Consider the following 27,201-nt stretch of genomic DNA (forward strand, 5'->3'; position numbering starts at 1 on the left):
ATTTGAACAGTGAGAGACAGAATAACAACAAAACAATTCAGAAAAACGCATGTCAAAAATGTTATAAATTGATTTGCATTTTAATGAGAGAAATAAGTATTTGACCCCTCTGCAAAACATGACTTAGTACTTGGTGGCAAAACCCTTGTTGGCAATCACAGAGGTCAGACGTTTCTTGTAGTTGGCCACCAGGTTTGCACACATCTCAGGAGGGATTTTGTCCCACTCCTCTTTGCAGATCTTCTCCAAGTCATAAAGGTTTCGAGGCTGACGTTTGGCAACTCAAACCTTCAGCTCCCTCCACAGATTTTCTATGGGATTAAGGTCTGGAGACTGGCTAGGCCACTCCAGGACCTTAATGTGCTTCTTCTTGAGCCACTCCTTTGTTGCCTTGGCCGTGTGTTTTGGGTCATTGTCTTGCTGGAATACCCATCCACGACCCATTTTCAATGCCCTGGCTGAGGGAAGGAGGTTCTCACCCAAGATTTGACGGTACATGGCCCCGTCCATCGTCCCTTTGATGCGGTGAAGTTGTCCTGTCCCCTTAGCAGAAAAACACCCCCAAAGCATAATGTTTCCACCTCCATGTTTGACGGTGGGGATGGTGTTCTTGGGGTCATAGGCAGCATTCCTCCTCCTCCAAACACGGCGAGTTGAGTTGATGCCAAAGAGCTCGATTTTGGTCTCATCTGACCACAACACTTTCACCCAGTTCTCCTCTGAATCATTCAGATGTTCATTGGCAAACTTCAGATGGCCCTGTATAGGTGCTTTCTTGAGCAGGGGGACCTTGCGGGCGCTGCAGGATTTCAGTCCTTCACGGCGTAGTGTGTTACCAATTGTTTTCTTGGTGACTATGGTCCCAGCTGCCTTGAGATCATTGACAAGATCCTCTCGTGTAGTTCTGGGCTGATTCCTCACCGTTCTCATGATCATTGCAACTCCACGAGGTGAGATCTTGCATGGAGCCCCAGGCCGAGGGAGATTTACAGTTCTTTTGTGTTTCTTCCATTTGTGAATAATCGCACCAACTGTTGTCACCTTCTCACCAAGCTGCTTGGCGATGGTCTTGTAGCCCATTCCAGCCTTGTGTAGGTCTACAATCTTGTCCCTGAGATCCTTGGAGAGCTCTTTGGTCTTGGCAATGGTGGAGAGTTTGGAATCTGATTGATTGATTGCTTCTGTGGACAGGTGTCTTTTATACAGGTAACAAGCTGAGATTAGGAGCACTCCCTTTAAGAGTGTGCTCCTAATCTCAGCTCGTTAACTGTATAAAAGACACCTGGGAGCCAGAAATCTTTCTGATTGAGAGGGGGTGAAATACTTGTTTCCCTCATTAAAATGCAATTCAATTTATAACATTTTCGACAATTTATAATCAATTTATGTGTTTTTCTGGATTTTTTTGTTGTTATTCTGTCTCTCACTGTTCAAATAAACCTACCATTAAAATTATAGACTGATCATTTCTTTGTTAGTGGGCAAACGTACAAAATCAGCAGGGGATCAAATACTTTTTTCCCTCACTGTAAACTGGGATATGGGGGAGGAGAATGGGCAGGGTATATGCAAATTAAAGCTGTTGTATAATAAACTATTGTAATTACTGTAGTAATTTTGCGGACTATAGTGTTTTTGCAGACATTATTGAAGGAATTACTGTAGTGTTTTTGCATTCTGTTGTATACTGTAGTATTTACTATAGTATTCTACTGTATACTACAAAATTATATAGTAAGAATTACACATGGCCGAGGGATACTACAGTGTGTAGTATAGTATTCTACAGTATACTACAGTTTACTACATAATTATATAGTAAGTACAGTAGTATTCTATAGTAAACTGGAGTATTTTTTCATGTGTGATCGAGGGAGGGTCGGATATAGGGATGAAGGGGGTTCTCGAAGCGAGGGAGGGGTTGGAGTAATGAGGGAGGACAGAGGAGAGAGCTCAGCCAATTGGATTACAGCACAGAGCTAGAGAGAGGCATACTTACGATCGGACGAGCGCAAAGGACAGTGCCACTTCAATGTGTTAACTGAGTTGTGTGTGTGTGCGTGCGTGTGTGTGGGTGTGGGTGTGATGTGTGTGTATTAGCCTATTGATTGTATATCCACACCCATTATCAATACTAACTCTCCTTCCTTCCTGTGTGTGTGTGTGTCACCAGGACTCGTCATCTCTGTGCTCTCAGAGAGGAGGTATCATGAAGCAGGGCTGGCTGCAGAAAGCCAACATCAACAGCAGCCTGTCTGTCTCCATGAGGGTGAGTTAGAACAGCTCACCCACCATCCTTGTCTACTGACATTCGTAAAGTACTCAGACCCCTTGAAGTTACAGCCTTATTCCCCCCAAAAAATGTTTATGTTTCCTAATCAATCTACATACAATACCGCATCAATCTACACACAATACTGCATAATGACAAAAACAGTTATTTTTTTACATTTTTGCAAATGTATTAAATATAAAAAAACAGAAATACCTTATTTACATAAGTATTCAGACCCTTTGCTATGAGACTCAAAATTGAGCTCAGGTGCATCCTGTTTCCATTGATCATCCTTGAGATGTTTTTACAACTTTATTGAATTCAATTGATTGGACATGATTTGGAAAGGCACACACTTGTCTATATAAGGTCCCACAGTTGACAGTGCATGTCAGAGCAAAAACCAAGCCATGAAGTCGAAGGAATTGTCCGTAGAGCTCCGAGACAGGATTGTGTCGAGGCACAGATCTGGGGAAGGGTACCAAAACATTTCTGCAGCATTGAAGGTCCCCAAGAATAAAGTGGCCACCAAGACTCTTCCTAGAGCTGGCCGCCCGACCAAACTGAGCAATCGGGGGAGAAGGGCCTTGGTCAGGGAGGTGACCAAGAACCTGATGGTCACTCTGACAGAGCTCCAGAGTTCCTCTGTGGAGAAGAGAGAACCTTCCAGAAGGACAACCATCTCTGCAGCACTCCACAAATCAGGCCTTTATGGGAGAGTGGCCAGACGGAAGCCACTCCTCAGTAAAACGCACATGACAGCCTGCATGGAGTTTGCCAAAAGGCACCTGAAGGACTCTCAGACCATGAGAAACAAGATTATCTGGTCTGATGAAACCAAGACTGAACTCTTTGGCCTGAATGCCAAGCGTCACGTCTGGAGGAAACCTGGCACCATCATGCTGTAGGGATGTTTTTCAGCGACAGGGACTGGGAGACTAGTCAGGATCGAGGGAAAGATGAACGGAGCAAAGTACAGAGAGATCCTTGATGAAAACCTTCTCCAGAGTGATCAGGACCTCAGACTGGGGCAAAGGTTCACCTTCTAACAGGACAACGACCCTAAGCACACAGCCAAGACAACGCAGGAGTGGCTTCGGGACAAGTCTCTGAATGTCCTTGAGTGGCCCAGCCAGATCCCGGACTTGAACCTGATTGAACATTTCTGGAGAGATCTGAAAATAGATGTGCAGCGACGCTCCCCATCCAACCTGACAGAGCTTGAGAGGATCTGCAGAGAATAATGGGAGAAACACCCCAAATACAGCTGTGCCAAGCTTGTAGGGTCATACCCAAGAAGATTCAAGGCTGTAATCACTGCCAAAGGTGCTTCAACAAAGTACTGAGTAAAGGGTCTGAATACTTATGTAAATGTCATGTTTTTTATTTGCAAAAATTTCTAAAAACCTGTTTTGCTTTGTCATTATGGGGTATGAGGAAAACATTTTTTTATTGATTTCAGAATAAAGCTGTAACGTCACAAAATGTGGGAAAAGTCCTGTACTATAAATGATGTAGATCATGTATCACAAAAGGACTCTGTGCAGGCTCTTGTTCAGCACTAACATACCTGATTAGGGCCCTATAAAATCAGTCATATTTTTGGCCTAATTCAGTTTTTTCCGTTTTCTTTTCCCAGTTTTACATTTTTCTGATTTTTTGGGGGGTTTTCGCTCTCAAAATCAGTTTTTTTAAATATATATAAAACAACAAAATTAGATGTTCTAAGTCCACAACAATACTTAAACCACATCAATCGAAAAATCGAATACATTTTTATTTTGGGGTGTAGATACCCTTTAATTCAGGTGTGCACCATCAAGAGACTTGTTTGATTAGCTGTGTTTCTGATTGCGGACTTTGCAAATCACAAATCGCCAAATAATCATAATATCATTCTGCAGGTAGGCATAGGCTATTTTGTAGTTAACATTTAATTGAGAAGGTTTTTGGGAAAGCCTTTCCATCTACCAGAAGACGGTTATCATTAGCATCATCTCTAATGGCTACACAAAGTGGTAGACAAACAAACACGCACACACAGAAAGGCTATTCCCGCGTTGCCTCTTCAGAAAGAAAGAAGGAAAATACGAATCATTGATGCATTTAAAAAAATAAAATAATAATTTAACCTTAATTTAACTAGGCAAGTCAGTTAAGAACAAATTCTTATTTACAATGACAGCTTACACCGGCCAAACCCAGACGACGCTGGGCCAATTGTGCGCCACCCTATGGGACTCCCAATCACGGCTGGTTGTGATACAGCCTGGAATCGAACCAGGGGGTCTGTAGTGACGCCTCAAGCACTGAGATGCAGTGCCTTAGACCGCTGCGCCACTCGGATGCATTTTGTTCATGTCTTATGATAATCCTGATCTAATTAATAAGTGTTCTAATAAGTTCAATACATTTAGTTGATATCCTACTAAGTTCAATACATTTTTGAATATTGTTGAAGTCCGTTTTAATGTCTGGATTCTGTGATTCCGTTCGCGTTCTCCGCATTGCGGATTTGATAGGGCCCTACCTGATTCAGCCAATCAAAAATAGTATCTACAACTATATACACAAAAAAAAACTGTTTTTGCTTTGTCATTATGGGTTATTGTGTGTAGATTGATGAGGGGGAAAAAATCAATTTAATCCATTGTAGAATAAGGCTGTAACGTAACAAAATGTGGAAAAAGTCAAGGATTCTGAATACTTTCTGAATGCACTGTATTCAGAAAGGTTCATTCATGGTTGATAAAAAAAATGTGTGGTCTTTGATAGATTTAGATCTGTTCATACATAGTCTCTGTGCAATACGTTAGGTAATGCTAAAGTAATGCTAAAGGAATGCTAAAGTAATGCTAAAGTAATGCTAAAGGAATGCTAAAGTAATGCTAAAGTAATGCTAAAAGAATGCTAAAGTAATGCTAAAGGAATGCTAAAGTAATGCTAAAGTTTTGCTAAAGTATTGCTAGTAGTAGCTGCATGGGGATACTGGGCCTAGCCTATTGACGGTACACCATGTGCTGTATACACAATGTCACAACAATACATTTGATCACCAGCCTTATCTACCTCTGTACACACACATCCACTAGACTGTACAGCAGATGTACACTATTAGAAATAAAAGCAACGTTGCTATTGGATGATTTTGAATTGAAACCCTTATTCTGATTATCAGGTTTTTAAGAGGAGGTATTCCTACCTGTCCCAGCTGCCAGACGGCTCCTACATCCTCAACTCCTACAAGGATGAGAAGAACTGCAAGGACACCAAAGGATCCATCTACCTGGACTCCTGTATAGACGTCATTCAGGTGACCTGGGACCTTATTCACAAAGAGTCTCAGAGTGGTGATCTAGGATCATTTTGGTCTTTTAGATCACAATGAATAAGATTACATGGACAGGGGGGGACCTGATCCTAGATCAGCTACTTTGAGATGCTTATTGAACACGGCCCCTTATCTCATCTTGACTTGGAGATCATTGACGTCAAGTGGTTGTTTTGAAGAATACAGTACGGTGTATCTGTGTATATGGTTAATGTTTGTTCCTAATGTGTCCCTGGAATAGATTGACCATTTGCTTACAGAGGCACACCATGCACTCTGGGCTTTGTGGAGACAGACAAATCTATATATATTGTCTTCTCTGTCCTAGACGGTAGACTTTCTTCCTGCCAGCCATGAAAGGAAGTCTTTGATAATCAAATAGATCATTGCTAATTCAATTAATAAGTCATCTCTGGACTCTAAAGAGGCAAAAATGGCACCAGCACACTCAGAATCAGGCTTGTTACACAACAACCCACTGGGAAAAAACTGGTTGAATCATCGTTGTTTACATGATATTACTATTTTTAAAAAAAATGTATGTGATGATGTTGAATCGACTTAGAAAACTGATTGGATTTGGAAAAAGTAATCAACGTAAGTCATCAACATGGTGACATTTTTTGTTGAATTCACGTTGAATTCACATTAGTTGACAACTCAACCAAATGTAAACCAAACTGCACGTTTAAATTACGTCTGTGCCCAGTGGGAATAGTTGCTGATAAAGATTTAGGCCTAAAAACCAGTAAACAGGTAAGCTACAGTATGTATTACACAATAACTAGATGGAATTCTGTTGGGTGTACATTCTCACTTCCCAGTAAAATGGAATTCCATTGGGAAAACTCCCACTGTGACCACATAAAAAGGCAACCTTCTTGAAAATTAAGTCAGGATACTGCATTCCAGTCACCGGGTATAACAAAATGGCTGCGTTTAGCGTTTTTATTGTTAATGAATGAGAGAGACTGCTGAGTGTTGGCACTGGGTGGTACAGTAGGCTGGAGAGACTGCCAAGAAGCTTTCCATTGGTTGAAAGCATTTTGGAGATATAGTGAGTGAACTGAGTCATTTTGCGGAAAGGCATCTACTGAATATGGCGGGTGATTATCCAAAGGTTCTTTGTATTAAAGCTAACACTGATGTTTGCAAGACCAAAGGTCTATGGTGCTTTATGTTGTTGACTTTGGTAATGAATGTATAACTATTTAGGCTAAGTTTTTGCCCTATTAACACGAAATTGATGGTTTGTACTAGTAGACTGCAATTAAGTGCACAAACCTGTTGATGACTCCTGCAAACTTTCCTCTTTCTCCCCTCCTCCCAGTGACCTAAGACAGGGGTTCCCAAACCTTTTTGGGGCCGGGGACCCCTTTTGGGATAGCAAATCCATCAGGGACCTAGGACTGGGCGATATATAACATTATTTTGAATGTATGTTTTTGCACGATATTTCAAATGCCTGTATCGCAATTATTATTATTTATTTTTTTCAAGTTTTTTAGCGTTTATGTCCGCTTGTTCTCATGTTGTTTTTTTGGTCTTGTCTCCTTCACTCCTTCTGTGCTGTGTGCACCTTCCCATTTACATCAGAGATCTGTCATTTCTTCCCATTTACATCAGAGATCTGTATATAATGACGAGATGCTCATGTCTCCGCCCTAACAATGGGAGTCGTTGTCCCAAAGGCGGGAAGGCAGGCGACAAACTTAGGTCCAAAATAAGCCCAAAGGAACTAATCTCGCTTTGCCTCTTCCACTCTGTTTACACACACACACACACACCAAGCCCCTTCCCATGCCACTCACAACAACAGAGATGAGAGATCACTTCTTCCTCTCTGTCAAGTGGTTTCAACGTGCTATTTGCATTTGAGGTTTGGTCCAACAGAATTGGTCATATGGACACTGAATCACATTGAGACATTGTCATGTGAATTTCTATCTCTAATTCAACCTAAGCTTGAATCATTACCAGAGGTTGTAAAGCTCTGGTTTTAATCATCAATGATTCAAGGTCCACAATCCACAAGTAATTATCGGTAAATTTATTCAAGGAGAGCTCTGCTCAAAAACGCAAACATACTGTTTTTATACCCCTTGACAAACAAAGACACTATGCTCCTCCCACCTTTAGGTGGCTTTCTTAAACAGTTCCCGCCTTCCCCCTTGAATGGTTAGTAACGCCCCCTCTGTTAGTGGGTTGACACTACATGATAATTCTAACATTTATGCTGTGTTTGGGGTGAAATTCTTTAGTCATTATTCTTAAAATCCAAATTAATCTAACAATCCACCCCTTTGACTAAATATTCCCACATTCAGGATAAATGTATTTTACAAGCATGATTAATCTCAGAGATCACATCAGAACTAATAAACATTTCATCCAATTGCGGTCTTTCAGGGTCCAAATCCTCGTCATCCACCAAGCCTGGAGGATCGTTTTTCACATTCCCCTGGTCAGAGTCCGGAGTCAGTCCATCTCTCATCATTGTTTAGATACTGCATTTCACCAACGCCTGACTCACCAATCCTCGGACACAGGGAACAAGACAACAACCACATAATACAAGAATACCCATACAAACACTGATCGCTCCTAAGATGGTGGCTGCTAGGGTTTTCCATTTACCAAATATTTAATCAAACCACCCTATCCACAATGTACTAACTTCTGAGTTCAGTTCATCCTTCACTTAGTGCAGTTAATTCTGTAAGAGCTCTGGTGACTGTCCCATCCAGTGTGGTGTTGTTAGGGATAAATATGCAACAATGGCTTATCTTTCTATAGACACCGGCCCTTTCTGCCTGATCTAGAACAAACCTCTACTAAGTTATGAGCGGGATGGCGGAAAATCGCTCAGAGATCCCCTTTACTGCATCTCTAGTCTTGTCAATAAATCGTTGTTGGTTGTAATAGATATAATTTATCCAATCCATATTTTTGTTTGTCACCCACCAGAAAAATGTTGTAGTAAAACTCTCCCATATTTGATTTATATCTTTGTATTAGTCTGGAACACCCCTGGGGATGCCTATACCATCTATCCAAATTGGGCTATTTCCTTCCTGACTTATTTATTTTTCTCCTAATTATTCTTCCTGTCACTGGTCTTTGATGACCAATTCTTACAGGTTGGACCAACAATACTGGTGCACAAGTACCCACCCATCCCTCTATATCTTTTGACTCCATCAAATATAATCTTAGACAAGTATCCCGTCCGTATACGTCCGCGCAAGCCCAGTAAGTTCTTCTCATGTCCTCTTTAGTGACTTTTACTATTGTTACTACCATTTCCGTGGGGATGTCGTTATACCTTCTTATCCTCCATCTTGACGTCCAGCCCCCCCCCCTCTCATATCTCCGTCCCCCAGTATATCTAAATACCTGAGCCCAGGAACAATCTGCCGAGGGAGCTGAACATAAATACAACGGGATCTTATAATCCCCTGTTGCTTGCTTATCCGCTCTGATAAGATCCCTAATCCTAATTTTGAATCTTACTCCCCACCCCTCTCTGACTCCTATTTTGTAGATCACTCGCCCTTGACGGTCAGTATGTCGGGTCGCTTCCCTTTTATTTCTTAATAATGGTAAGGCCATAGCGTAATTGGTGCGAGGTGGTGGTGGATCTTGACATACCACGACTATTGCCGAGACTATGATGCAGCTCAGGGTCACCCATATTCCCAAAAACCGCCAACCCTCTCCTGTCTTGAGTCCTTCTGCTCGGTACCACCCCATACTCACACCCTAGGAACACACTACAGTGATGATAGGTCTGGGTAGGAGATCTTCGTTGACAGAGGTGACCCCCAGACCCTGTGGCTCAGTTCCGCTCGTCAACTCTGCGTGTGCTAAGCGGTGCTTGTATGTGGTCTTACCTTCTTGCAGTGGGTAACATGGACCCAGGTTCCTCTCTCTGCTATTCTAATGGCCAAGGTGGTTACCAACATAACCTGATAGGGCCCTTCCCAACAGGCCTGCTTCCAGTTTTCCTTCTAGTGACTGGATGCTCACCAGTCACCTGGTTAGATAGTGGGTCACCTTCTCCTTTAGTTCACCTGTGGGGCACAAAACCTCTGACATACAGGTGTGGTTAATAAACTATCTTCACACATGTTCAGATTAATCTAACAATTTCTGACTGCATTCTCTTTTTAGACTGTATCTAAAAAAAATTTTTTTTTTTTAAGTATTTTTGTCCTCTCCTTCATATATTATTTAATACAATTAGCCTCTTCCCCCCTCTTGACACATAGTTCTGCTTGTGTGTAAATTTTTTCCACCTTCCTAAACATTCCCTTAGGTTATTTATCAACCAATTGACATGCCTTTCATTTTTGAGATTGTCTTTTGCTTCTTTATTGCTCCTCCCACTTCCTTTGTCTTTATGGCGGCTAAATTCGACTTTCATTCAGTTCAGAATCAATTAGTAATCCAATCAAACAATCTCTTATCTTGTAAAAACACTTATGTTTAGTTCAACTTCTGTTCTACCCCGGCTCTCCCGGGCTTGACCTGAAGACTGATTGTTGGACATGACAAGTCCATTTTTTAGGTCACCTAAGTATTCTGCCTAGCAACAAAGAATAAAAACCTCTATGTTCGTGATTAACCCAGTTATCTCTAATAGCCCACCAAAAAAAATAAACATCATCTTTAAACCACGACCAATGTCATCCCTCTTTACTCTCTACCATTTGGGTAACATCCCTGATATATTTATGAAAAGCTAAGACTGTTTGGGAAGAGAGCAACAACATAACCTGTTCTTCCTCCTCAGAGTTCCAAATGATTTTACCATGGGCTTCCATTGCCTTCCCATAGATAAGATCACTTAATTTACCCGTATGCAGTACATAATGAGTATCCAAGCTTTACAGCAGTCTATCCTTACCAAAAAGCTCATCATTCTTCATCTAATTTTTTTTTTTTCTAGTCCTTATCTACCTGACCCTATTGCTAAATCAATGATCTAGGCAATAGTTGTCTCGCCTTAGATTGTACATTCTTCTGATTACTGCAGCTTATTCCATGAATTTAGTTTCAAATATCACCCAATAAACCGTTCCATCCCACAGCATAGTAAACACCACCTATGAACTGTTGAAAATTCCCTAAATTCAACATAACAACCCTTTATAAACATCATGCTGGGTGTGTTTTTATTTTATTTGAAAAACCCAATTGAAAAATAACAATCAAAGATAGTTAGGCTCAACTTAATTTGGTAGCTCCCTCTTATGACCTAAATACTGCCTAACTTCATAAAACCCCTCAAAATTCCTTGAGTATACAATTATTATTTAATTGATTACTCTAAATCTGCTACATGTGATCTCATTCAAATGATCCATTATCAATTATTTGATCCACCCCCTAGTAAAATCTCTCTCCTCTTCTATTCTGGAGTTCTACCTCTCCCAGCTATTTCCCCTAGTGGCCATTAAATACTCTGCTCTCGTCTGTTCCTTTTCTTACTCTGTTAGTCTCTGCTTTTCAAGCTCCAGAAACTGTTATCTCTGTCTCTCAGCCTGCTTGTTTTTCAAACCTAAACAGTTTCCTTCTCTTTTTCTTTTATTCTCTCCCTCTCTAACTTCTTCTGTCTCTCTAAGTCTGTCTCTGCCTCTCCTTTTTCCCCGCCAACCAGAGCCACAAATCATTCTCCTTGTCCTCAACTCAACCCTCACAGCTCTATCGCTACTTCCCTCCTATCATTACTGAATCAATGATAATACATTTACATTCTAGTCACCCAGCAGACGCTCCTATCCAGAGCAACCTAGTGAATACATTTTTATTATTTTTATCTTTATTTTTTTTTTTACTGGCCTCCCCCCGTGGGAATCGAACCCATAACCCTGGCGTTGCAAACACCATGCTCTATCAACTGAGCTCCATCCCTGCCGGCCATTTTTCCCCCTACCCTGGACGACGCTGGGCCAATTGTGCGCCGCCCATGAGTCTCCCGGTCGCTGTCGGCTGCGACAGAGCCTGGATCCGAACCAGGATCTCTAGTGGCACAGTTAGCCCTGCGATGCAGTGCCTTAGACCACTGCGCCACTCAGGATAATAATAACTGCAATAACTATCAATAATAATTATAATAACTATTACGAATTATATTGTCCTTTTTCTGATGTTCTAATTGTAGTCTTTCATTTTAGTTTAAAATATAAAGTTATTTATAACAAATCCAGAACCCACCACAGGCTGGCGCCATTCCCCCAGCACAACAGCCAATGCCACTTGCTTCACTGTAACGAAAATAAATTATAGTTTTTTTAAATTTTCCAATTATTAGTATTTTCCCGCTAACCCATTTCAGTTCGCTATTCAATATCTTTAACAGTTTTCTCTGATTCGGCCCCAATCAATAAAACAAATGCTTGATATTATTTATCAGCATACACTTAATGACATTCCTACCATTTGAACTATGTCCTGTCTCTCACTCCCCCCCTCTCCTGCTCCTTCCTACATTATGGGGGAGGCGCGGGAAACTTCCCTACAATCTATCTTCTTAGGAAATAATGTCATTCGTACTTGTAACATATTTTCATAGATTATTTAGAATACTACTAAAGTTATCTTATGCAACTTTTAATACACGTAAAAACTCTCTCTCCACCCATTCTCTATTGAATAAGTGCGTCTTCCTAGTTACCCCATAACCACGCCTCAAATCTTTTATTTAGCATTTAACCAACCAAATACTAAGTAGTATCCGGTTATCATTTATACCCGCCGTTGAATTTCCTCATACACACATATTTCACCTTATGCCATTCAAATGCCCAACACGACAGAATAGTTCCATGCAAACCTCTATTGGCTCTTCAAGTCGCTCCGGACCAGAGCGTCTGCCAAATGACCAAAAATGCAAACGTAAATTTCTCTACTTTCTCACTCATTACGTACGTCTACGTTTGAGTGCGAAAGCTCATACATTTAGCAGACGCTTCTATCCAAAACGACCTACAGTCATGCGTGCATACATTTTTTATTTTATTTTTTATGGGTGGTCCCGGGGATCGAACCCACTACCTTGGCGTTACAAGCGCTGTGCTCTACTAGCTGAGCTACAGAGGACCACTTCGTTGGACTTTATAGGTACCTCTCAAATAATCGCTTTGTGGTGTTTTTAGCCAATTCTTAATTGACACGAATCATTTTTTCAAACATTTTACCCGTTGAACCAAAAATATTGACTGTCATCCTCCTTTTCCCCTGCAGTCACGATGGTTAAATATTCCTTTGTCCCCGTTAAAGCATTTTCGCGCTTAAAAAAACACACTCGCTGTCTCTAGCCCCTCCTTTCGCTGTTCTTTCAAATTAGTTCCAGTCTACATGCATCTGTTTGATCATAAATTCTAATTTTTCTACTTCGAGATGCCCAATAAATTCATACCTCTTCTCCCACATGGATCCATAAAACATATTTCTTTCATCTCCCGTTAATTCTCGGACTTGTTTAGAAGATGTCTTTCCCATGGCGGAACAATAAGAAATCCCTCCTCCCCTTTTTGTTTTTTAAATAATTCACTCCCGAATTATTTTAGTAGGAGCTAATCTCTTAGTGCGCCTCTTGCTTTTGTAATTAACCCTTTAAAATTATTTAACCCCTAACCCAGAGTTTTTATTTAAAACTCCGGTTTCATGAAAAGAGTAAGTTACCCAATTTTCCTCACGCGACTTATTTTTTTCTCCACCCCTGAAATAATGATCATGTCTCCCGAGGGATTAAGTCTCACACATATACGACCTTATCATCTGCCAAACTTGTTTGCAAAGTTCTAGCAAATGCCCAGTCGTATATAGAACTCCCGACACATCCCTCTCACACGATGATAATTATTTCCCTGTTTATACTGAACATTGCAATTCGTACAATGACAATATTAACTAGTTTACCTTTTGTGATTGCAATTCACTCCATGTCATTTCGGACTAGTTTTTTTTTGTAATAGCTATTTACCTCTAGGATCAATTGCGGACCTTTCCTGTCGTAATAATTATTACCTTCTTTGAGATTTTGGTAACCTGTCTGCCCTTCACAAGAATCCCTATTCTTATACAAGTTCAAATCATTTCACCAAAAGCCATGAATAAAATTACTGACCTTTCCCTTGTAGTTTGGATTCAAATAATTTTTCAAACTCGTTAACGTCTTTATCGTTCATAAAGAGTAATCACCGGCCTGTTTATTAACCTTAACGTCGAAGGCCAGGACTATTCTTCACGGATGCAATCACCCGGCCGTGCACGGATTTCGGTGTCTCTAGAACGATAAAGATGTATTAAGATCCGGCTCGAAGGACCAATCTGTCATGTGAATTTCTATCTCTAATTCAACCTAAGCTTGAATCATTACCAGAGGTTGTAAAGCTCTGGTTTTAATCATCAATGATTCAAGGTCCACAATCCACAAGTAATTATCGGTAAATTTATTCAAGGAGAGCTCTGCTCAAAAACGCAAACATACTGTTTTTATACCCCTTGACAAACAAAGACACTATGCTCCTCCCACCTTTAGGTGGCTTTCTTAAAGAGTTCCCACCTTCCACCTTGAATGGTTAGTAACGCCCCCTCTGTTAGTGGGTTGACACTACATGATAATTCTAACATTTATACTGTGTTTGGGGTGAAATTCTTTAGTCATTATTCTTAAAATCCAAATTAATCTAACAATCCACCCCTTTGACTAAATATTCCCACATTCAGGATAAATGTATTTTACAAGCATGATTAATCTCAGAGATCACATCAGAACTAATAAACATTTCATCCAATTGCGGTCTTTCAGGGTCCAAATCCTCGTCATCCACCAAGCCTGGAGGATCGTTTTTCACATTCCCCTGGTCAGAGTCCGGAGTCAGTCCATCTCTCATCATTGTTTAGATACTGCATTTCACCAACGCCTGACTCACCAATCCTCGGACACAGGGAACAAGACAACAACCACAACCACAGAAATTCTTTAGTCATTATTCTTAAAATCCAAATTAATCTAACAGACATTATTTTACTGTAATAGAGGAGAAGTTAACCTTTCTAACGATACCCTTTTTATGTCTCAACTACTCAAACTGCGCACAGAGCAGACACTACTAAAACGGGTGTATCAATAAACATTGCTCAGTTTGTCGGTACCTAGCAGCATTTTAACCAAAGACTGTTATACTAGCTGTCTAGTCTGTGTTTTATAAATGTGCAATAAGCATAAAACACAATTATATAGGGAATTGGCAACTCGTTCTCATTCTGAGAAATAAGTTATTGATTTCAACATCTGAACAAAGCAGACAGGCTAGCATGCTGTTCAAACAGTTGGAGACGGACAGAAGGGTGTGTTCATAACAATTCAACTGTTCTGCCTTGTTATCTAGCTAGCAAATAGACCCAAGTTGGCTAAACGTGAACTCTAAATATTAGCTGGCTACTCACTAGCACGTTTGAGTGTTGAGCCGAGTGTTATTTGGCAATATGCTGCTCCAACCAGGCCTATCCTCTGTCTCTCCTCCCCAGCGCCCTAAGATGTGCGGTAACAGCTTTGAGCTTTGAGCCACAATGTTTAAATGACTCCAACCAAACTTCTAGATTTTCACCCCAGTGCCCTAAGATCTGTAGTAACTGTTTTAAGCTTATGTTACTAAATGACTCCAACCCCCCCCTCCCAGTGCCCTAAGATGCGCCGTAACGGATTTGAGCTGAAGATGCAGGAGCGCTACAGCCACTTCCTGGCTGCGGACAGCGAGGCGGAGATGGAGGAGTGGGTGGTCACCCTGAAACAGGCGCTGCAGAGCAGCACCGAGGGAGGAGACAGGAGGAACGGAGGAGACAGCCTGGACTGTGCCCTGGGTGAGGATGGAAGGGATTAGACTGGACACACACACACACACACACTGTATCCTGTACTCTCCTACTCCTACACACCTGCAGTACAAAACAATCGTATTATTTAGCTACTCCACTCCTGCTATTTTTTCCAAAGAAAAGTTGCACATGTCTTTCAACACAGTCATCTCCTCTAGGAGTTTCAAATCCCTCCCCCTAACCTGTAAACACACACTGAATAGCCTAAACAGTCAATTACAGGATGATACACAACAGTTGGTACAACAAGGCAGCATTGTATTGCTAGTTTTCACCAGTCATTTTATCTGCCTCTAGCATTTAGTTCCCCTTTCAAACTTCATTGGAATTGTTTGTTGACATAAAAGGAAGTTATTGTGAACTATTGAACTCTGCATATTATGGCTGTTAGATAAGTGGAGGAACACCAACATTATGATCCAGCAGCTGTGTGTGTGTGTGTGTGTGGTTTTTGTGTTTTTTGTGCACGTGACCAATAAACTTTGATTTGATATGTGTTTTTTTTGCATGCATACGTGTCTGTCTGTGTGCGTGTCTGTCTGTGTGCGTGTGTGTGTGTGTGTGTCCGTGTCTGCGTGTGTGTGTGTCCGTGTCTGCATGTTTACCTGTGTGTACAGCCTCTGAGCAATTGACAGTTTGGGACATTCATTTTCTCATAAGGGTAGACACACTCTCCTCAAACGTCCCTCTAAAAACAAATACATTATTTTCTCATATGCCTCTGAGATGCTGAGAGATTTTGGCTAATACAGCAGAAAGCTGTGGGAGTCAGTTAGCCTGGCTGGTCCCCAGCACACTGAAGGGAGTCAGACACGCAGCAGAGTTAGTAGGAAAAGCTCATTGGGACATCGCTCAACATGGAAGGTAAAGAATGTAACATGAAGTAGAATCATCCAGTAGCTTTGTGCAGGTGAATATCCAAGTGCACAACTCTAGGAGGATCAGATATCAAGGAAAAGGTGCACTAATATCAGATGTCATTATACTCATCTGAATCATACATTAGGCTCTATGATCAGTACTCTCTTTGACTGACTCCTCTCTCGTCCAATCAGATGAGGACAGTAGCAGCCAGGGGAAAGGAGAGAGCCTATTGGAGAGTCTGGGGAGGAGCCTACACCCTGAACTCATCAAGGTAATACTTTTACTGTTATCAACATCAATCACACACTACAGAGGAATCCCATAAAGTAGGCCTACTGTCAACTATGCTATTTATGTTATGTAAATAAGAATAGTTGATTGAGATTGAGATCATACTTACCATCATACGAACGAGCATATATATATATATATATGTTCATTTTTTAAATACATTTCTTACTAAGCATATGATACATAATGTAGCTGTATGTGCAGTCCACTCTTAGGCATAGTGTGTAGACCCTGTTGCTAATTGATTCAGCCTGGTGGATGTTGGCAGTATGTTTTAGTCTGACTTGCTCTCTTCACCTCTGGTCTCATTAGCAGCAGTGTTTTATTCTAGTAGTGTGGATATTCCCCACACACACACATGGTAGTGATTCTAGCCACATGGTGGAGAGGTTTTATAGGGTCATTCAGACAGAGCGTATCCTGTTTCCTTTGGAGAGAACGGAAAGTGCCGTTTTAAAAGTTTTACTCGTAGAAAAAAGGGTTCCAAAAGGGTTATTTGGGTGTCCCCATAGGAGAACCCTTTTTGGTTCTAGGTAGAACCCTTTTTGGTTCTAGGTAGAACCATTTCTGGTTCCAGGTAGAACCATTTTGGGTTCCATGTAGGACCCTCTGTGGAAAGGGTTCTACAGAGAACCCAAAAGGGTTCTACCTAGAGCCAAAAAGGGTTCTCCTATGGACGACAGCTGAATAACTCTTTTAGGTTCTAGATAGCAGATAGAGTTTACATATGTTTAAGCAGTAATGATTATTGATAAGGAATGTTTTTCTAGTCAGTTAGAGAAACAAAATGCTTGCGTCCCAAATGGCACCCTGTGAGAGTGTGATTTGAAGGAGTCAGGCACAGGAGGGTAAATCACAGAATACAGACGTTATTCCGTAGGACACAGTTACGCTGGATAGCGTCAACAGCACAGGGCGTAATACAGGCGCACTGGAACACAATACAGGCACACGGGGAGAAATAACCCCGGCAATACAACGTACGGGTAGCTCAACCGAGCTACACTCATCTTCACATAAAACAATCACCCACAAGGACAAGGGGGGCAGAGGGAACACTTATACACAGACTAATGAGGGGATATGAACCAGGTGTGTGTGATTGACAAGACAAGACATGACAAGTGGAGTGATGAGAATGGGAGCGGCAGTAGCTAGTAAGCCGGTGACGACGAACACCGAAACCTGCCGAACAAGGAGGGGAGGCAGCCTCGGCGGAAGTCGTGACACACCCTATTGCCTCTAAAGTGGTATCTGCTCACTGATCTTTCACATGTATTTATCTGATAGCATTTCAGTATCAGAGAACTACAGTTCACTAGCTCTTTTGTCTGTAGCAGGTCCCTACTGTAGGCTACATCCTCTAATCCAGGACGTAACAACAGTACAGGATAGATATGTCCCAAATGGCACCCTTTTCCCTATATAGTGCCCTATGGGCCCTGGGCAAAAGTAGTGGACGTTAGAGGGAATAGTGTGCCATTTGGGATGCAGCTTATGTTTATCCCATAGAGACCACCTCACTGCTTTAATGTGCCTATAATCCCAGAACAGCACATGGAGAACAAAGAGAGCTGTCTGCTCTGAGATGTCCCAGCTCTCCTCTTCCTGGTTAACTCTACTGTCTCTCTCTGGGGATGGATGGATGGATGGATGGATGGTGTGAGAGGAGAGAGGGATGATGGAGATCTCACTGTGACCTGAGGCTGTTCTTTGTCTGTGTTTCTCTCTCTGCAGTACGCCAGGGAAACAGACCAGCTCAATAAAATCAACAGGAACGAGGGGAGGCAAAAGCTGTTCTCTCTGGACCCTGAAACACAGGTTAGGACCGTCTGTGTTTGACTCTATTCATCCCCCATATGTTTGTTAATGTTGCTTAAGTCTATTTTAAGCAGGTTTATAGTAGGCAGTGTATAGGTGTGTATAGATGCATGATATGCCATGTCTGTCTGGGCAGTCCCAGGGCCTGCTGGCTCAACTGGCATCGAGTGAACCTCTCAGTTAGAGAATGTCTGTGTTTGTATATTGTATGTTTCCATGGGGATGGATGCCAGAAGCTAACCACTGTTCCCTCCTCTCTCCTTCATCTTTCTTCCCGACCTCCCTCTCCTCCCTCCTTACTTTCTCCCCCCTCCTTCCTCTCCCACCTCTCTCCTCCACTCTACTTTCCCCCTCTCCCTCCTTCCCCTCTCTCCATCTTTTTTCCTCTCCTCTCCTCACCCATCCCTCCCACCTCCTCCCTCTCCTCCCACCTCTTTCCCATCCTCCTCTCCTCCTCCACTCCTCCTCTCCCCCCTCCTCTCCTCTCTCCAGAGGTTGGACTTCTCAGGTATAGAGCCTGATGTGAAGCCGTTTGAGGAGCGTTTCGGCCGGCGCATCGCCGTCAGCTGCCATGACCTCACCTTCAGCCTGCAGGGCTGTGCCAACGACAGGGGGGACGGGGTGCTCACCAACGTAAGGTCACACACACACACCCTATCCTCCTGCTCCAACGTAGGTCGTATATGAGTAACGTACAACAGAGCACAGCAGATCCAAAATTGACATCAGACTTAGTGTTTATGTTGTATATTCAACTTTTTTTCATATCAATTTTTGATCTTTTAAGTATAAAGAATTATGGTTAGAATTTCAAGTAGTTATGTTTTTTCCTAAAATATTGCACATTTGAAATACTTCAAGATAGATGGCCAAATTGATGTATAGAGACCTAAGTCATTATCCACATTCAGATTCCCTGATGAATGAAGTAAGCATTCTGTTTAGAGTGTGAGACGAATGCAGAGCCTCTTTGGCATGAGCCAGCAGTATAGAACACAGTCCTCCCTCTCTCCCTCCTTCAGAGTGGATTACAGTAGACATAAAACACCGTGATAAATAACTTCATGCCCACTAGAGCATTTATAGGTTCAGGGGAGGGGAATAAGGGAAGTTGGCCTAGATTTATATGGAGGGAAGTTGTTGCACTCCCCTCCTCTCCCCTTCTCTAGTCTCAAACTCACATAGGCAAAATGGTTCCTGGAAGAAGTGGGGTTGCCATCATTCAAGCTAGTATGCTGATGTCTACAGAAGTGCAAATACACTCGTATACACACACACACACACACACTCTCTTGTTTTTACTTCATAAACACACACATACACACCCTCTCCCATCTCTCTGTTATCCAGGTGGAGCCGTTCTTCATCAGCCTGGCCCTGTTTGACGTGTCTAAGAGCTGTAAGATCTCTTCTGACTTCCACGTGGACCTCAACCCTCCCTGTGTACGAGAGATGCTGACCGACACCTCTCCACTCTCCCCTACATCAGAGGGAGGTGGAGGAGGAGGAGGGGTGAATGGAGGCGGGGTGAATGGAGGAGGAGTGAATGGAGGAGTGAACAGTGATACAGGGAAAGGGAATGGTCTGCCCATTCTACAAAGGGTGTCTGAGTCTCTGCTGCAATTCCCCACTCAGGTAGGACCATAGTGACCTTAACTGACCTATATAATATATTCTGTGTGTTGCATTGTGTTTGTTTACACACATACACACACACACTAAATCATGCTTGTGTATCTGTAGAAATGATGGCGGCATCACAGAATCCCAAGATTACAAACTAAGTCTCTCCCTTATTTGATATGATTACTTTAGATGATCAGTTGGTGGGACAGGGATGACTGAAGATGGCTTGAGATTTGTTAGGAAATAGTTTTTTTCTGATGACCCACGAACCGGTCAGTAGGCATTAGACACCCAGAGATGAGCCACTCCCGTCGGGGATTGCAAGGTGTTGTCGTCAGCGGTGCTGGTTAACAGTGGCTGTCCTCTCCTCTTTCACCTAGTCCATGAGGTGTCACAATACTGCACATCGTTGCATTTACCCACAATGCAGCGTGTGTGTGTGTGAGAGCAGTAGACTGATTCTCCTGATTTCGCTGGACTACCTCTGGTGTCTGGGGGATTCTGTTGGTGCTACTATGAACACGTCTTCGCAACCAGTACATAATCAGAATGATACCATTGATTTTCCCCCTTCATTCAAAGCTTGTTGAGATTCAGGCTGAGACTACACTGTTTACTAAGTCTGTTGTCCACATGGTCGTAAACATACAACATAACTACATCATCCATTGCTACAGCTACTACTTCCGTGCAACACTGTAGGATTTTGACTAGAGGATTTTCGTGTTAATAATCGGTTGAATATCTCAAAGCTTCAAAGTTGATCTCCTTAACGTTAACTCGTCATTATACAGTATTTGGGTAAATGAGAACAGCAGCTATGAAATGTGTTCACGTTAACCTATCTGTATTGTATATAGCTAGTATTACCATTTCAAAGGCTAACTGCAATATCAAACTGCAATATCAAACTTGCTCTAGTAGCAGTGAAATACACTCTCCCCTAGCCTGTTTTGCTAAACAGTTTGAAGCCAGTTGACTAGAAAAGAACAGTCTAGTGGGATGTCCTAACACACCCGCGCACGCACACACACACACCGCTGCTGGTCCCATTTACAGGATTACCCAGCCGCAGTAGCGTTGGAACCCAGCAATAAATCACAGTACCGGTGTTTCCCCTATATTTATTTAGCAGTAGCGCGCCGTGGCGCACTTTTAAGATCAAAGTGACACGTTACAACATCAGATCGTCCGAGAAACCTCTAAGGTAATTAGCTACCTAGCTTGTAATCCTGGAAGTGTAGCCAACTTTATTTATAATATGTATGCCCCGGTCAGTGTAAACTTAAACTACTAAAACCAGATATAAAGGATGTAGAAACGATAATGGAGCTCTATATTTGTTAATAAGATCATCTTTGAGAACTAACAATCACCCCAAAATAAAAGACATTCAGGGAGAATCTAAAATTCAAAAAATGTCATGGCATGGGGCCCGTATTGATTTTGTTATAATGTTTGAGTCACTCAGATAGCATAAGAACACGGCATAAGCCATGGAAAAATGTGTATAATTGCAGGAAATTTGCTTTAAAACTGCACATTTTCTCTCAGCCCCATTGCAAAATGTGTAGAATTGCAGGAAACATTTTCTCTCCGGCCAACGGCAAAACTTTAAAACAGCTAAATGTTTTCTCTGCGGCCAAGAGGAGGGTCGCTAAAATGTTCGGATGGAGACAGCACCATTGCCCACTGCAATACTGCACCTCCCATCCCCAGACAACATGGAAACATGACAGAGCTCTCTCTCTCTCTCTCTGGAGCAGAAAGAACACAGATACACAGCAGAAAATCCTGTGAGGTAGAATGGAAATACGTGTAATAAAATATCTGGACCCAGAAACAGAATGACAAACAGAGCACCAAACAGAATAGAATCAATCAAGACATTGATCATTCTCACTCTCGTTGGTCAAACGATGCATGCTGATGACACAAAAAAACAGAACTTGATTAAACTCTTGTCCAGTGTGTGTGTGGACCTAGCAAAGTCTAGCAGGACACAGAGAAATAGATAATAGCCTACCTCTATGATTACTGTCTGATTATAGACTTGGAGACCAGCAGATCACAGTGTAATTGAGGTGCTGTTTGGGTGTAGTCCAAGGACAGCCTGCACCCAGCCCTCATCTCTCTACTGCACAACAGAAGTCAGGGTGTGTCTCACTAGTACGGCTGCTAGCAGGCTCCCCTCAGTCTCACTCAGTGCCAACTTTATATTGTGATTTATGTAAATCTGTTTTTGGTAGCAGAATCATTAGCTAGACCCCTGCGAGAGCAACTTAATGCAACTTTTGGTCCGGATTATGTCAAAGCTGATGTATTGTTAAAGTGTTCCAAATGTCTACTAATGTGTCACGATCTCCACTCTTACTGTGCTGCCACTCCCAGGAAGAACATGTTTTTGCATGTGTGTGTATGTATGTGTGTGTGTGTGTGTGTGTGTGTGTGTGTGTGTGTGTGTGTGTGTGTGTGTGTGTGCGTGTGTGCGTGCGTGCGTGCGTGCGTGCGTGCGTGTGTGCGTGACGCTCTGTGTAAGAGCCACGGTTGGCTTCATCTCACTGACCCAAAAATAGTTTCAACTCTGTTTGGGTTTCCTATATAACTTCGGCCACTAACAACCGACAGCCAACCACTTCCCAGCTCCAGGCTCTGTACAGGAGACAGTTGATAAACTCTCACTCTTAATATGACTAGGAACTACTGTAGTCCTAATGTCACAGTTTCAAACAGAAAAATGATGAATACCTGCAAACTGTTTAAATACATCTAAAGCTTAAAAGCAACGTTTCTACCACACTGGGTCATCATTAGGCCTAACAGTCTCAAATAGTCATTTTTCCCTTCGTCTGTCTTCTCCATCTTTCTTCCTCATCCTTCCATCTTTCTTTTACTCCATCTATCCTCTCTTCCTCATCTCTCCTCCAGGGTATCTTCTCAGTGACCAACCCCCATGCTGATATTTTCCTGGTGGCCAGAGTGGAGAAGGTCCTACAGAATGGTATTACATACTGTGCTGAGCCTTACATCAAGACCTCAGACATCAACAAGGTATGTGTCTGTCTCTCTGTGTGTGTGTGTGTGTGTGTGTGTGTGTGTGTGTGTGTGTGTGTGTGTGTGTGTGTGTGTGTGTGTGTGTGTGTGTGTGTGTGTGTGTGTTGTGTGTCTCCCTTCAGACATCAACAAGGTCTTCTGCCACCACTGCTCTCTCACCTTAGTTACTGCTATTGCAATTAATAAACCATGGGTCAGACACAGGACATGTATAACCCCCCAAAACAACTGCTTAAAAGTTTTAGCAGAGTGTTTGCCTGGGTTGTGTGTATTCTGTCATGGCGGAGAGAGCTACTGTTAAAGTGTCTTGTTTAACTTGTTTTAAACTGAATTGCTTCCCATGTTTTGCCTATTTTGATCTTGTTTCCAACATGATCATTTGAGTAGCTGTGCCACTGTTATAAATCATGTTATTACCTTTTCATTAACTTGTTACTGTTATTAAATTGGACTCATTCTCTGTGTTCCAATCCAGACAGCCCAGAAGGTTCTGAAGGCTGCCAAGCAGACGTGTCAGCGCCTGGGCCAGTATAGGATGCCCTTCGCCTGGGCTGCCAAGTAAGACACAGCTCTCATACACTGTAAAACACATAAATCAGATGTAAAACAGTGGAATAATTGACTCACTATTTGGGAAAGAATGTTTACTGTCCTCAGGCAGTGTGGCGATTTATTTGCAACCTCAGGTGTCTTCATTTGAATATTTACCTGCATTTTACTATGTACATCCTCCTTACACGTAAACATGATCCTGTCTCTGTTGTCTCAGGCAAGTGTTTAAAGATGCCCAGGGCAGTCTGGACATGGACGGGAAGTTCTCTCCTCTCTATCGCCAGGACAGCAGCAAGATCTCCACCGATGACCTCATCAAGATGCTGGCTGATATCAGGAAGTGAGTCATCAATTAGACGTGATGATTGTGACTGTACACTATTAGAAAAAAAGGTGCAATCTAGAACCAAAAGGGTTCTTCAGCTGTCCCCATAGGATAACCCTTTGAATAACCTTTTTGGTTGCAGGTAGAACCCTTTTGGTTCCAGGTAGAACCCTTTTGGGTTCCATGTAGAACCTTTTCTACAGAGGGTTCTACATGGAACCCAAAAGGGTTCTACCTGTAGCCAAAAAAGGGTTCTCCTATGGGGATAGCCGAAGAACCGAATAACCCTTTTTTCTAAGAGTGTACAGTATAGGTGGTTTAGTGTGCTGGCTGGACTACGTACATTTCAGTCGGTATCCTAGTGTCTGTTGGCACTGCAGGCGTACATACTTATAGTGTTATGACTGTTTCATACACTTTCACCCCTTCAGGCCAGAGAAGAGCAAGCTGCAGACTATCCCTGGACAGCTGAATGTCACCATCGAGTGTGTGCCTCCGGACTTCTCAAGTGGGTAGTTTGCCCTGTTTTCCGCTGTTTACATTTGATTGAACAATATTGAGCGGTTGACTGACAATCGTACTACATAAACCATTACATTGGTTGATAATGTCACTAACGTCCTCCCTGTTCTCCCTCAGACACGGTGACCTCGTCCTACATTCCAGTCAAGCCCTTTGAGGAGAAGTGTGAGAGGGTCTCAGTGGAGATGGAGGAGTTTCTCCCTGAGGAGGCCAAGTATAACTACCCCTTCACTGTCTACAAGAACCACCTGTATATCTATCCCCTGCAGCTCAAATATGACAACCAGAAGACCTTCGCCAAGGTGGGGGAAAGGAGGAAGGGGGGAGGGAGGGTGGGAGGGGGGAGGGATGTAGGGAAGAGAGAGATATATTGTTTTGCAAAAAAAAATGGTGTGCAGATAACAACAACAAGCTGATTTGCAAGTACAGTACATCTACTGAACAAAAATATGAACGCAACATGTAAAGTGTCCCACATTTCATGAGCTGAATTAAAAGATCCCAGAAATGTTTCATACGCACAAAAAGCTTATTTTTCTCAAATTTGTTTACATCCCTGTTAGTGAGCATTTCTCCTTTGCCAAGATAATCCATCTTCCTGACAGGTGTGGCATATCAAGAGGCTGATTAAACAGCATCATCATTACACAGGATAAAAGGCCACTCTAAAATGTGCAGTTTTGTCACAACACAATTCCACAAATGTCTCAAGTTTTGAGGGAGCATGCAATTGGCATGCTGACTGCAGGGATGTCCACCAGAGCTTTTGCCAGATAATTTAATGTCAATTTCTCTACCATAAGCCGCCTCCAAGGGCGTTTTAGAGAATTTGGCAGTATGTCCAACCAGCCTCACAACCACAGACCACGTGTAACCACGCCAGCCCAGGACCTCCACATCCGGCTTCTTCACCTGCGTGATCGTCTGAGACCAGCCACCTGGACAGCTGATGAAACTGAGGAGAATTTATGTCTGTAATAAAGCCCTTTTGTGGAAAGAAAAACTCATTCTGATTGGCTGGGTTCAGTATACATTGAGTTCAGTGGGTCATTGTGTTTACAGCTCACATTATCACTCACAACTGTCCTCCTTCCTGGGTTGAGTTATTGTATTGACTGAAGTGTCTTTTATCCTTCCAGGCAAGAAACGTAGCCGTGTGTGTACAGTTCAGAGACTCTGACGAAGAAGGCGCGGCCCCTCTAAAGGTGAGCGTTTGGATGATACTGTAATGTCTGATCTAGTGAAAATGACTGGGATCCCCAGGAGAGAAGACTAACTTTTGACAAAGTTCAAGTTAAACTACAGTGGAGTGGCGGAAAAAAGAGGAGAGAAAATACCTCTTACAGAAGCTTAGCCAGTTATTACAGCTGGCTAGGAGAGGAAATGAGAGCTCTCTCTCTGTCTCCTTCTTTCTCTCTCTCTCCTTCTTTCTCTCTCTCTCTCTCTCTCTCTCTCTCTCTCTCTCTCTCTCTCTCTCTCTCTCTCTCTCTGTTTCCTTCTTTCTCTCTCTCTCTCTCTCTCTCTGTCTCCTTCTTTCTCTCTCTCTCTCTCTCTCTCTCTCTCTCTCTCTGTCTCCTTCTTTCTCTCTCTCTCTCTCTCTCTCTCTCTCTCTCTCTCTCTCTCTCTCTCTCTCTCTCTCTCTCTCTCCTTCTTTCTCTCTCTCCTTCTTTCTCTCTCCCTCTCTCTCTCTCTCCTTCTTCTTTCTCTATCTGTCTCTCTATCTCTCTCTCTCTCCTTCTTCTTTCTCTCTCTCTCTCTCTCTCTCCTTCTTTCTCTCTCTCTCTCTCCTTCTTTCTCTCTCTCTCTCTCGCTCTCTCTCGCTCTTTTTCTCTCTCTCTCTCTCTCTCTGTCTCCTTCTTTCTCTCTCTCTCTCTCTCTCTCTCTCTCTCTCTCTCTCTCTCTCTCTCTCTCTCTCTCTCTGTCTCCTTCTTTCTCTCTCTCTCTGTCTCCTTCTTTCTCTCTCTCTCTCTCTCTCTCTGTCTCCTTCTTTCTCTCTCTCTCTCCTTCTTTCTCTCTCCCTCTCTCTCTCTCTCCTTCTTCTTTCTCTATCTCTCTCTCTCCTTCTTCTTTCTCTCTCTCTCTCTCTCCTTCTTTCTCTCTCTCTCTCTCGCTCTTTTTCTCTCTCTCTCTCTCTCTCTCTCTCGCTCTCTCTTTCTCCCTCTATCTCTTTCTCTCTCTCTCTCTCTCGTTGTGGAACATCCGCACACGTCGAATATTTGTGGGTGGAAACCTCCATCAAACGACCATGGAATTTTTTTTCTCCACCAGACAGTATCTCTCACTGTTCACTGCACTCAAACAGGCTTCCACATAACCAGTGAGCCAGATTATTTATCACACAGTCTGGCTAGGAACAAAGTATTTTCTCAGGCAGAATAAAGTGTTTACAAACAGCAGGTTCGGGCCAACATCACAACACACCTTTCCATTGAGCACACAGCGGAAACCAGCTAGCGCAGTTCCTGGACTTTACACTGGCTCTGATAGAAGGAACGATAGCCCATGTCACACTGTACTGTAGGTTTCTGGTGCTGTATGAATTCATTACTATATTTATTTGATCATTAAAAACACAAAGAAACTGCTTCAGGTGGAGACAACATTACATATAATGCATTCAAAACATTCTAATTACCGCACTAAATTGACCTC

General features: G+C 42.5%; 1 protein-coding gene across 2 annotated transcripts in view; it reads left to right on the forward strand.

Annotated features, from left to right (window-relative positions):
- The window catches only part of dock11 (dedicator of cytokinesis 11), a 131,203-nt gene that overhangs the window by 22,737 nt on the left and 81,265 nt on the right, over positions 1-27,201 (forward strand). For both annotated transcript variants that reach the window (XM_041884063.2, XM_041884064.2), the window contains exons 6-18: positions 2,174-2,269; positions 5,454-5,588; positions 15,299-15,479; positions 16,550-16,629; positions 18,387-18,470; positions 18,963-19,103; positions 19,821-20,105; positions 23,025-23,147; positions 23,626-23,708; positions 23,920-24,042; positions 24,459-24,535; positions 24,667-24,851; positions 25,689-25,754. In XM_041884063.2, coding sequence (XP_041739997.1) covers positions 2,174-2,269; positions 5,454-5,588; positions 15,299-15,479; positions 16,550-16,629; positions 18,387-18,470; positions 18,963-19,103; positions 19,821-20,105; positions 23,025-23,147; positions 23,626-23,708; positions 23,920-24,042; positions 24,459-24,535; positions 24,667-24,851; positions 25,689-25,754 — 1,659 coding nt within the window. The remainder of the gene's footprint in view (positions 1-2,173; positions 2,270-5,453; positions 5,589-15,298; positions 15,480-16,549; positions 16,630-18,386; positions 18,471-18,962; positions 19,104-19,820; positions 20,106-23,024; positions 23,148-23,625; positions 23,709-23,919; positions 24,043-24,458; positions 24,536-24,666; positions 24,852-25,688; positions 25,755-27,201) is intronic.

Source organism: Coregonus clupeaformis, chromosome 8 (assembly GCF_020615455.1).
Source record: "Coregonus clupeaformis isolate EN_2021a chromosome 8, ASM2061545v1, whole genome shotgun sequence".
NCBI classification, from domain to species: Eukaryota; Metazoa; Chordata; class Actinopteri; order Salmoniformes; family Salmonidae; genus Coregonus; species Coregonus clupeaformis.